Genomic DNA, 12991 nt, shown 5'->3' with positions numbered 1-12991 from the left:
TTACCTGGCTAATCAGTGCATTTGACATAAATGATCAGTTCCTCCTTAAGATTTTCTGCACCAGCCTTCAGGAACTTTAGATATACTGGTTTTCCTTTTCTCTTTTTTAAACAAGTAATTTTATTTATTCATTTACTTTTGGCTATGCTGAGTCTTCCTTGCTGTGCAGGGTTTTTCTCTACTTTCCAGTTGCAGTGCTCAGGCTTCTCATTGTGGTGGCTTCTCTTGTTAGCGGCGCATAAGCTTCAGTAATTGTGGTGCAGAGGTTCAATAGTTGTGGTTCCCGGACTGTAAATCATAGGCTCGATAGTTGTGGTGCCCAGGATTAGTTGCTCTACCACTTCAATCCCGAACCAGGGATTGAACCTGTGTCTCCTGCATTGGGCAGGTAGATTCTTTACCACTGTCTCTTTTTTTTTGGAAGCAGCTTTAATACAATATAATTCACACACCATACATCTCATCCATTTGAAGTGTATGTATAATTCGCTAACCCTTTCGATGTACTGCATTACTGTTTAAATCATGGTAAGGTACATACAATGTAAAATTGGCCATTTTAACCATTTTTCAATATACAATTCAGTGGTGATGACTCCATTCACAATGTTGTACAACCATCACCGGTGTCTGCTTTTTATCACCTCAAGCAGAAACTTTGCATCGTTCAGCAATATAACTCCCCATTCCTCTCTTCCTGCAGCGCCCGGTAACCTCTAATCAACTCTTTATCTCTATGAATTTGCCTCTTCTAGAAATTTCATAAAAGTGGAATCATGCAATATTTGTCCTTTGGTGTCTGACATTTTTTGCTTAGTATAATGTTTTCAAGGTTCATTCATGTTGTAGGATGTATAGAACTTCCTTCCTTCCTCTGAATAATATTCCACTGTACAGCTCTATCACATTTTTGTTTATTTCTTGATGGCCCCTCAGTTTGTTTTCACATTGGGGCTGTTGTCAATAATGCTGCATTGCCCGTGGATGTACAAATATCCATTAAGTTCCTGCTTTCAGTGCCTTTGGGTATATACCCGGGAGAGGAATTGCCGAGTCATATGGCAATTCTGTGTTGTTTTAACTTTTTAAGAAATGTTCTCTCTTTTTTGAACTAGTCAGTTGTTCATGTAAGATTCTAACTGTTGATTCTTGACCCAAATACCCGCATATAAGCGAAGGGGAACTAAAGAGTCTCTTGATGAAGGTGAAAGAGGAGAGTGAAAAAGCTGGCTTAGAATTCAGCATTAAAAAACTAAGGTCATGGCATCTGGTCCCATCACTTCATGGCAGATAGAAGGGGAAAAAGCAGAAGCAGTGACAGATTTTCTTTACTTGGGCTCCAAAATCACTGCGGATGCTGACTGCGGCCATGGAATTAGAAGACAGTTGCTCCTTGGAAACCTAGGCAGAGTATTAAAAAGCAGAGACATCACTTTTCTGACAAAGCTCTGTATGGTCAAAGCTATGGTTTTTCCAGTAGTAGTGTGGAGATGTGAGAGCTGGACCACAAAGAAGGCTGAGTGACAAAGAATTGATGCTTTCATATTGTGATGCTAGAGAAGACTCTTGATAGTCCCTTGGGCTGCAAGGAGATCAGACCAGTCAATGCTAAAGAAAATTAACCCTGAATATTCAATGGAAGGACTGATACTGAAGCTGAAGCTCCGTTACTTTGGCCACCTGATACAAAGAGCTGACTCATTGGAAAAGACCCTGATGCTGGGAAAAATTGAAGGCAAAAGGAGAATAGAGCAGAGGATGAAATAACATCACTGACTTAATGGACATGAATTTGAGTAAACTCCAGGAGACAGTGGAGGACAAAGAGGCCTGGCGTGCTGCAGTCCATGGCGTTGCAAAGAGTTGGACACAACTTAGTGACTGAATAACAACTCTTTTTAAACTATATTCTATCAATCGTTTATGCCTTTTTTAAAAAACCATTTTGATTTAAGGTATCTGTATAGATTATTTAATTCCAATGACCCTGAATGATGGCTAACAGTAGCCATCACTTACTTAGTTCTTAGCATGTACTATACATGATTCTAGGGGCTTCTCATGTGCTATCTAATTGTCAGAGTAGCTCCCCACAGAGGTTACTATTACCATTCTCCTTTATAGAGGAGGAACTTGAGAAACCATAGTGTTTCAAAATATTGTGAAAGACAGCAAATTTTATGTAGAAACCGGTCCAAAAGATGACTATCTACTTCATAATGTCTTTTTTTCTATATAGTTTCATTCTAGGCAGTTTGCTTTTTCTTGAAAATTAATTTCTGTTCACTTTGAACGGATTAACTGTCTTCAGATGTGAAATTTGAAATTAACTTTATTTTGGCTCCAGGTCTTTCCTAATGTGAAAAGACTTTGTAAATAGAAGGGCTATCGGGGCTCGCCGATAAGTAGGAAATGGAGTACATACAAGGATCTCTTTGTGAAAACTTGAAGTAAATGGCAAATGTAACTCTCAACTGTTTTATCTCGAAGTATTAAAAGAAGAAATAATTTATCTCAATTTATTGTACCACGGTTTCTCAAAGAATAGCCTATGGAATCCCAGGGGTCTCTGAGACCCTCTCAGGGAGTCCATCAGATTAAACCTATATTTATAGGAAAAATAAGAAGTGATTTGTTCTTTCCATCCATATTCTCTCATGAGAGTAGCGGGGTTTTCAGAAGCTTCATGCTGTGATAACATTGTCACTCCAAAGGCTGATAGAATGTACATTTTTATATGCTCATGTATTTTAAATTTTTGTTTAATTTCTAATACAGTAGACATTGATATCTCATTAAAATTTGGGGGAGGGCCCTATTTTGCTTTTTGGTTGTGCTGGGTCTTCATTGCTGTGCAGACTTTTCTCTAGTTTCAGAGAGGAGGGGCTACGCTCTAGTTGTGATGCTCAGGCTTCTCGTGGTGGCTTCTATCGTTGGGCTCTTGGGCGCACAGACATCAGTAGTTGCAGCTCCTGGGCCTAGTTGCTCCTCGGCCTGTGGGATCTTCCTGAACCAGGGATCAAACCTGTCTCCTGCACTGGCAGGCAAATTCTTGTCCACTGAGCCACCTGGAAAGCACCCCTCAATAGTTTTTAAGAGTATAAAGAGGTGCTGCACCCCTAAAGTTTGAGACCTTCCATTTTAAACAATAGATGTCTTCATGTAAAGCACCCAGGCCAGGACTCAGCATGAGTTAACTTCTCCAAATTCTTGTTACATTTGAAAATTGCAGATCTTTTAAAGCAACAGTTTTGATCTAAGCAAAGCTGTGTTTAGTTATGCTACTATTTGTGGAGCATTCCTTGTGCCAGGTGTAGTGGGGAGAGGCCAAGGATGCTGCTAAACAACCTCTTGTACCCAGACAGCCTCTGCAGGAAACAGTTATCTGGCAGGTAGAGAAACGCTGCTCTAAAGTGTGGTGTCAAAAAAGTCCCCCTCACTTCCTCTTGGTGCCCTTCCTCAGGCTTCAGGAGGACTTTTTTTATTGGGTTGGAAAAGTAAATCCTAGTTCTGGAGTTAGAAGCCAACCAGGGGTTATTACAGAAAACAGCACAGCTGGCTTCTTCAAGCTGCCAGGGTGGAATTGCACAAACCTAGTACTTAACCCCTTTCTCCTTCTGTTCAGGGTTAGGTTTAGAATTACTGAGAATTGCAGTAGGTTTAGAATTACAACAGAATTACTGAGCCAAATACACTCAGCAGTGTTGAAGTTAGGAAAACCCTGGGTGAAAGTGATATTTTCCCCAGTCCCAACCTTTATATAAGTTACTTTTGAAATATAGAGACTTAAATTCTTAATTTACAAGGGAGAAAAGAGAGATTCATGACACACCAGTGATGTTCAGCCATGGATGAACTGAACAGACATGGGGCTTTGTCTCGCTTGCCTTACTGCAGGAGAACTTTGAGGTCTTTCTTTCATTTGAAGATTACAGCAAGAGTTCTCTGGTAGCAGAGCTCCGGGAGCAGCACATTAAAGCTCACCAAGTTGCACAGGCTAAACACAAACCCTATAGGCCAGCAGAGCCCCGGGCTGCTGAGGAACAGAGGCTGAGCGCTGAGTCCAAGCTGCACCGACAGGCGCTGACCCTGCAGGTGTCCAGGCAAGAGCTGGAAGCCGAGCTGACCTTGAGGGCCTTGAGCGATGGGAACGTAGAAGCTGCCTTGAGAAAATGCAGGTGAGTTCTTAGTCCTCAGATCACACAGCTCATCAGAAAGGAACACCGACTTCATTTATTTCTTTGATGATAAGGATAGGATTGGTGGTAAGTCAGAAAGAGAAATACAAATACCGTATATTAACACATACATGTCGAATCCGAAAAAATTGGTATAGGTGCTCTTATTTACAAAGCAAAACTAGAGATACAAGCATAGAGAACAAGCATACGGACACCACGGGGAATGGGGGAGGGGGATGAATTGGGAGATTGAGATGACACATAGATACTATTGATGCTATGTATGACATAGATAGCTAATGGGAACCTACTGTATAGCACAGGGAACTCTGCTTTGTGGTGACCTAAACGGGAAATCTGGGGAAGGCAATGGCACTCCACCCCAGTACTCTTGCCTAGAAAATCCAATGGACAGAGGAGCCTGGTGGGCTGCAGTCCATGGCGTCGCACAGAGTCGGACACGACTGAAGTGACTTAGCAGCAGCAGCAGCAAACAGGAAATCCAAAAAAAGAGAAAATAGTATATGTATGTATCTATACTCATATATATACAAGAGTATATGCATGTATATATAAAGAGGATATATGTATACATATAGTTGATTCACTTTGCTGCACAACAGAAACTAATACGACATTGTGAAGCAACTATAATTTAATCAACAATTTTTTTTTAAAGCTATAAGCCTAATTTTCAAGAAGCAATAAAAAATGTAAAAAGATAGGTAGGGCTGGTGACCCTTTCACTTCCGCAGAAATGACTCTTGGTTTCTCACCCTGAGAGCCTGTCTTGGTCGCCTGAGTCAGAAAGAGGGAGTGTAGAAGTCTAGTAACTGACCCTCAAGTATCTGAGTGGTTCAGATAACTGAACCATTGAGTGTAGGTCATCCTGCACTACAACACTACCCCAAGCGAGTTTTCACTGTAGACTGTGAAAACATTTAAAGACATTGTACATGCTGGTAGTGATTATACATTAGTCCAAGTAAGGCAAACACATCTGCTTCCCATGTGAGTGTTCTAACTTCTGATACTGGCTTTCTTCTAAAGGGACTTGTTTAAATATCACTGCAATACCGACACTGGGCAGTTCCTGTTCCTGACGTGTCAGAAGCTGTGTCACATGTTGGCCAGTGGTGTTCCAATGACAGTACCTGTGGGTCTAAATCTTCCCTCCGAGATACACGAGCTTGCATGCCAGGCTGCCACCATCTGCAGTCCAGGTGACAAGATTTATAATCTACATAGTTTTATGTTCTCTGCTTCATTCCATTTTTGTGTAGCTAATGCTCTCCTCTTACAACTGGCCATGTGAAGGTATGGAGAGATCGTTACCCCCTTTCACAAAGGGGCACTTATAATTGAATCTCTGTGGGGATTACTATTTTTAAATATTCCCAAAGTTAGCAATGTCATTAAAAAAAATATATTTATTTATCTATTTGGCTATGCCAGGTCTTAGTTGTAACAAGCGGGGTCTTTAGTTGCAGCGGGTGAGAGCTAGTTCTCTGATCAGGGATCGAACCCAGGCCCCCTGAATTGGGAGTGTAGAGGCTTAGCCTCTGGACCACCAGAGAAGTCCCAGCAATGTCATTTCTGATTGTTGACAATACTCATTTTCAGGGGATGGTGAAATTCCTTTCCTCCCCATATCTGATCTTACTTCCCAGTCAAGCTTAAGAAAAATATTGACCTGTATTATTTAGGGTAGTCAAAGCTATGTGAAAACCTTTCTGTCTACTTTGTGGCCTGTCTTAGGATTTTGAATGATAATTATTAGAAAGATTTGTTGTTGTTGTTATTCTAAACACATAAAATAATAGTTTAATGATTTTTCTCCACTTTCAGATTTTTTACTGGATGCCTTAGAGCTCTGTAAATATACTTTGATGGCAGTGGAGCTTTCCAGACAGTGCCAAATGGATGATTGTGGAATTCTCACGAAAGTAAATTGCTCTGAATTTCTTTCCCTTAAACAAAACCCCAGCCCAATCCATTATACACCACTTTTAAATTATTTGCATAGTTTATAAAAATACTGAATCAACCTCTTATATTTTCTTACTGTACACCAGAGAACTACTTAAGGACGTGAGACCACTTCTCTTTTCTAGTCACATTTATTGGCTTTAATTTGCTGCACTCTTTTGAAACAGTGGGCCTCAAACAAGGCATCTCTGGACATTGTCCAGAGTAACTATTTATTTTATTTTATTTTATTTTATTTTTTGGCCTCACAGTTTGTGGGATCATCCCTGACCACGAGTGGTACCCGGACCCCCACAGTGAACATACCAAATCCTGACCACGGGACTGCCAGGAAATGCCCTGAGCAATAATTTAACTTAAAGCAGCATTATTTTAAGCCCTCGATCAGAAGAAACAGACTTTATAGTCTGGCTAAAATTACACTGGGCTCTAACAGGTCTGATTCTGGATTCTACTCAGTGAAGAGGGTATCTGTGTCCCACAGTGTCCTTATCTATGTGTTTTCTGTATACTTTGATATTTAGACTTCTTTCGGAACTCATAAAGATCCATATGAGGAGTGGTCTTACTGTGACTTCTTCAGTGAAGATGGAATAGTTCTTGAGTCACAGATGGTGCTCCCTGTCATCTATGAATTGATTTCGTCACTTGTACCTCTGGCTGGTAATTCTCATCTGTAATATTTTTTTCCTGTGTATTTCTGGGTTTGGAACTGGAACTACACACAGTAACATGGATGAATCAATTGTAGGCATGAGTGTGTGCGTGCTAAGTTGCTTCAGTCATATCCAACTCTATGTGACCCTGTGGACAATAGCCTGCCAGGCTCCTCTGTCCATGGGATTCTCCAGGCAAGAATGTTGGAGTGGGTTGCTGTGCTCTTCTCCATATTATAGGCATAATGCTGAACAAATGAAGCAAGGAATAAAAGAATACATATTGTATGATTTCATTTACATAAAGAACAAGCTATAAGGAGGCCATGCTGTTGGAAATGAGGATAGTGGTTACTCTTGGGGGGTTGACCAGAAGGAGACAAGGGGGCAGTTTTTGGGAGCTCTTAGTGTTCTGTTTCTTGGTCTGGATGTACACTTTTCTGTGTATTTTTCTGTATGTATACTTGGGGTTTTTTATTTTTTAAGTAGCAGATTGCTTTAGAATGTTATTTGATAAGAGCACAATATTAAAGTATCCCTGGGACTATGTGTTCTATGAAAGAGTTATTATTGAATTTATTCTGTTTTGTAGAAAGCAAGAGATATCCCTTGGATTCTATGAGTTTACCATACTGCTTCGCCAGTGAAGGTATTTGGCTTCAAACATGTATAACCACTGTTTCAATTTTGTAAATATGCCAGTACAGAAAGTTCTTTAAATCCTGAGTATGAACCTGATACAATGTCCTAGTTTCTTAGTTACTACTGTTACATTGTTACTCTTCCAAACAGTCAGGAGAGTGGGTCATTTGGCTTATCTAGTGTTAACTTTTGTGAATCTGTTCTACACTGTGGTCTTCCAAGTAGAGAAATGGTTTTCTTCAGCTCATGACTTAAGGCATCTCAGAATAAGCAAGTTAAAATCAAAGTACCTCCATACCCATGTACTTAACTATTTCCCGGTTTCAATCAGACCTCTTGTTAACTCTCATTTACTAACTTTGAGAACCAATTCTATGACTATTATGTGCATTGAAGAAGTAGACCGTCCCTGAAGACAGTTTCCAAATATGGTCTTTGTTTTAAAAAAAAAATATCTAAAGATTAAAATACTTTTATTCAAGTAAAATTCTTTTTTATCATTTCACAGGAGACAGCCTGATGTTACCTGTTATCAATTCCATCTCTGCCTTGCTTCAGAACCTTCAGGAATCTAGTCAGTGGGAACTGGCCCTAAAATTTGTGATTGGTTCTTTTGGTACCTGCCTTCAGCACTCTGTGTCAAGCTTTATGAATGCCAGTTTGAGCGAAAAGGTATTATTTCGAGAACAAATACTTTCAGTTTGCAAGAATATAGATACGAAAGCACTGTTAAACAATGGAATTGGGGCCCACGTTTTCCCATTTGGCGTTGTAGTGAGGAAATGGATTATTTGCCAGGTTTAGGAAACATCTGTTGAACATCTACAAAAATGTATACTTGCATTTTATCGGAAATTGTCCATCTGCTCTTTGTTTTTACTGTGGCCGAAACTATTGTAATTATTACCTGACAACATTATGAAAAGACTCTAGAAGACAAGGTATCTATCGATAACTTGCTTATGAAGCTGGTCTCAGAAGGAATTGCATTCATTTCTACTACTCTAATTGATATTTACTAAATGCCAGTTTTTCTTTTTTTAAAAAAAACAGCTTTATTGAAGTACAGCTTTCAAAATTTAAATGCACGTATTTTAAGTATGTCGACCAATGTATTTTCACCTTGTCGCCAACATATAATCAAGGTACAGAGTATTTTAAAAGGTTCTATTTTTGTCCTTTCCCAGTTAATTCCCCTTCACGTCCCAGCTTTCTGTCATTATAGATTAAATGACAGTGCTGTTTGCATAGGATGGTGAATTTTCAAAGTTCCTTAATATTTAAGGAAAGTTTTCAAAGCGCTCATAGAAATGGACCTGAGGATTCTTTCCTTTTTTTTTTTTTATTAAGTTGTTTGAAGAGGCCCCATTAGTTAAATCCAGGCACCTTGTTATGGAATTGAAAGAGAAAGCTGTTACGTTTATCAGGGGAAATGCCACCACACTCTTGTACAAAGTGAGTATTTGTTTGTGCTAAGTTCCTCTCCCGCCCCACTGCCCCAACCCTGACTGCTTCTGAAGGTGTGCTCTGTCACGTAGAACTTGCTAGAGTTGCTTTCCTTAAATTTGTAATAGTGATAAAAGACATGAAATCTAAGCAGCAAGTCGGAACTATTTTACTATAAATAACTTTTTGTGCAATGCTTGTTCTTTCTTAGTCTAAAATGAAATTTAGTGGCAAATCAGCCATTAGAGACCGAGTTCTGTTTTAATTGTGAGGAACTTGCTTCTCCAGGTGCTTTCTCCCTACAGGTATTTAATTGTCGCCTGGTGGATCTCGACTTGGCACTGGGGTACTGCACTCTCTTACCGCAAAAAGAAGTCTTTGAGAATCTCTGGAAGCTCACAGATAAAGCATGGCAGAATTATGACAAAATATTGGTATGACCTAAGGAGGCACACCTTTGGTTCCTGAAGAATTGAAGATTTAGCAAAAGAAATAAAACTGGCCTTGCCACCAGATTTTCAAGATTTAGCAGAAGCATCATCAAGCTAACTCACATGGTTTTTATTAGCTTTTCCTTAACTAGTGACACACCAGAGATTGCATATGAAGATCCTAAGCATTGCTTAACCCAGGGAATTGTATTTTTTTATTTCCTAAATCTGTATGCAGCCACAGAACCTCACTGCCTATACTTATTCTAGTGTATTTGAAACCTTAGATTCACGGGCCAGTTCTTTTTCATAGGACAAGTTTAATGGATGCGAAACTTGTCTTTAATGTTTGTTTTAAAATTTGCCCTTTGTGGGGATTTTACTTGTAGTATAGCTCAAATTGGGCCTTTTCTTATGAAAGAAATCCGGACTAAATTTATGGCATCACACTAAAAGCCAAGTTACCAAAGTAATTATTACCTAAGTGTAAGTAATGATGGTTTACAAAGCAACATGTAACATTCCAACTGTTACCATAAAGAAAGACTGAAGATTATGATTTTTATCGTTGAGTTTTGCATAAAAAGTATCAAAACATTGTCTATTTGCAACTGAATTTTAATTCTATTTTAACTTTTTAGGCAATATCTCTGGTGGGCTCTCAGTTGGCCAGTCTCTGTCAGGAAATAGAAACGAAGTTTAAGTTCTGTGAACTCAGTACTGATGCCCGGTGGGGTATTCGTCTTAGTAAACTTGGTGTGAGTATTCTTCAAGTGCTGTGAGGTTTCATCCATTCTGATAATTACCCAGTTGAAAAATGTAAAACAAAGGACTCATTGTCCTTTCCTTTTGGAGAGGTTGCTTAAGCTCGTGCTCAGTGACTTAAGTTGTGTCCAAATCTTTCACAACCCCATGGACTGTAGCCCACCAGACTCCTCTCCTCTGTCCATGGGATTTTCCCAGCAAGATTACTGGAGTGGGTTGCTGTGCCCTCCTCCAGGGATCTTCCCCACCCAGGGATTGAGCCCATGTCTCCTGCTTTGCAGTCAGATTCTTTACCACTGAGCCACAAGGAAAGCCCTTTGGAGGGGTTATATGTAAATATAAACTATGGCACATAAGTTTTAGGTAAATGAAGTACCCACATTTTCAATCTCAAAGAAATAAGGACCTTTTGCCTCATTTTCATTTTGCTCTATTTTTAAGTAAATTAGAAGCTTGATATTTCATCTACTAAGCCTCCTCATTAGGAATGTATCTAGTATTAATTGACATTTAAAGCTATTCCAGGGCAGCCCTTTAACATCATACTTTATTGTGTGTTAGTAAGTTAAAGATAATATATGTAAATGTAAATACAGGTGTACTAAGCTTCAGCAACTCCTTCCAGGAGAAGTAAGTGGCCCTTGTTTTTCAATTTGCAAAAACAAAATCCTGTCGTCTTTACTGTGAATATAAAGCATTTTATTTTATTTGCAAATAGTTGGCTTATCAGGAGTGGAACCACTGTAGAATATATTTTGAATATGTATTTTGAAGCCTCATTCCTATTCCAGAATGGGACTGTTTGTTGCTAACTGCCATACTTTAGTGATGAAGCGCCAGGGGTTAGTATGACTGAGATTTTGGACCTGAAATTTCAGAGTGATGCTCAACTTGAGTAATGTAAAAGTTGAAGGAGCTATAGAAAAATGTTTCTCTGTAAAATTGGACAGTGAAAGGGCACAACACGATGGTACCGTTATTCTGATACATTTCAGTTTAGCAGGTTTTTTCTTTTGCTCTTATTATTTCTAGATTTCTTTCCAGCCAGTTTTCAGGCAACATTTTCTCACCAAGAAAGACCTCATCAAAGCTCTCGTGAAGAATATAGATATGGACACAAGCATCATTCTGGAATATTGCAGGTTATTCTTTAAATCTCAATGGTATTTTTGCTATTAGCGTTACAAACTGGTAATCCTAATGAGAGAACACAGTGATTAACAATAATTATTACACATGACCCATGACCTCTGATGTTTTCTTTTGCTCAGCCCCACACTGAGTAAATCCAAACCAGATTAAATTCTCTTATATCACCTTTTAAATTCACTGTTTAGTGTTTTCCCAGCTTGCCTCATGATAAGCATCACCTAGGGCCCTTAGTTAAAAATACTGATTCCTGGGTCCCTCTGTTGGTTCTGATTCAGTGGATCTGAGGCCAAGGACTCTGGTCTTAATAGGTGTTCCAGAATCCAGACCATTTACATGGTCAGAGAAGCTTGTGATGTTCTTCCAAGCAAGTAAACTTCTGTATCAGATCAACTTAGGGGCTCAAAGCAGTCTTAAATTAAAATTGGTGGAAAGTATGATTTAGGGAGAATTTTTTTAAAAAAATAACTTAAAAAATCTAAGAATAAATGTTATAGATACAGCTTAGTGTAATAAGAACAGTCAAACAATTTGTAATTTACATTTGAGTTTTATCTGTCTGATAAATTTAGGTATTAAATCTGCTGACCCATTATTAGTTTCAAAGTGGTTTTCCACACATCTCATTTCACTTTTATTGTATATTATCACCAGTTTACGTATGAGTGAACATACCCCTCTCAGGTGCCCTGCGCGAGGTCAGATAATAAGTGATCATTTCTAAAATACCACGGATGGCGTAACCCTCACCCAGTTTGTGACAGATGAGTGGAATCTTGAGTTCTTGATAGTGAGACTGCTGAGTGCCCTTCCTCACCAGACAGGGATCTAGTTCTTTGTCCTTGCGGGTGGTGGGGAGTATTGTCCCTGGCTGTCACCATCCTGGACTTGCAAGTCAGGATGCTACTCATAGCTCTAAGTAGCTCTGATTTACCTATACTCCAGTGTAACAAAACTGCCATTCTTCAGTTTGGACTGCTGCAAAGCCAGAATGAGGTACACACACCCCCTCTTCTTTTTTAATTGAAACTGGGAGATTTTTGCCTGTTGTTTTCTGGTATTGACCTCCTTTGTGAAATTTAAAGAGCTCTAATTCTGTCAGGCTCATTTCACCATCTTTATGCTCACATGGCATCGGTGATTTTTCTTTGGTTGACAGTGACTCTTTTGCCTCAGGCAGTCCCACTGAATAAATTTAGATGACCTTTAGAATTTCAGGGAATGACTTTAAAATTGTCGTGTGTAAACCTGAGTTTTCTGCGAGAAGCTCTGTCTACAAAGGCACGCATTCTGGGAGATTCATGTATAACTGAATGCTCATTTCAGCACGTTTCAGCTGGATGCTGATGCGGCCCTTCAGCTGTTCATTGAAACACTCCTCCACAACACGAATGCCAGCCAGAGCCAGGAAGATGTGAGCGCAGGATCCGCAAAGCAGCCCCGCTCCAAACTCCTGGCCAAAGCCCTCGAGATGGTTCCTTTACTGACAAGCACAAAGGATTTGGTCATCAGTCTTAGTGGAATACTGCATAAGGTAGATGAATGGTGAAATGAATGCATCGGGTCATTTCAAACAGCCCTCCTACCCTTAACTAATTAGGTATATATGGTAACAAATTGGAAAAGTAAGTCCTATGTTTTTCTGTAAAGTATTTTCAGAAAATTTTAGATTTCTGTTTTCTTATTATAATTTAATATAGTACTTTTCCTGTTTTCCCCCTACCCAAATAAA

The 12991-nt window shown here is 39.3% G+C and overlaps 1 protein-coding gene across 6 annotated transcripts in view; it reads left to right on the top strand.

The window, feature by feature from the left end:
• The window catches only part of KNTC1 (kinetochore associated 1), a 68102-nt gene that overhangs the window by 34337 nt on the left and 20774 nt on the right, over nt 1–12991 (top strand). For all 6 annotated transcript variants that reach the window (XM_042234592.2, XM_060401137.1, XM_004017331.5 and 3 more), the window contains exons 34-44: nt 3898–4178; nt 5232–5404; nt 6030–6127; nt 6695–6833; nt 7419–7475; nt 7977–8140; nt 8819–8923; nt 9220–9348; nt 9987–10103; nt 11143–11252; nt 12586–12793. In XM_042234592.2, coding sequence (XP_042090526.1) covers nt 3898–4178; nt 5232–5404; nt 6030–6127; nt 6695–6833; nt 7419–7475; nt 7977–8140; nt 8819–8923; nt 9220–9348; nt 9987–10103; nt 11143–11252; nt 12586–12793 — 1581 coding nt within the window. The remainder of the gene's footprint in view (nt 1–3897; nt 4179–5231; nt 5405–6029; nt 6128–6694; nt 6834–7418; nt 7476–7976; nt 8141–8818; nt 8924–9219; nt 9349–9986; nt 10104–11142; nt 11253–12585; nt 12794–12991) is intronic.

This window comes from Ovis aries, chromosome 17, assembly GCF_016772045.2.
Source record: "Ovis aries strain OAR_USU_Benz2616 breed Rambouillet chromosome 17, ARS-UI_Ramb_v3.0, whole genome shotgun sequence".
In the NCBI taxonomy this organism is placed as follows: Eukaryota; Metazoa; Chordata; class Mammalia; order Artiodactyla; family Bovidae; genus Ovis; species Ovis aries.
This window is presented reverse-complemented; position numbering and strand designations above follow the sequence as displayed.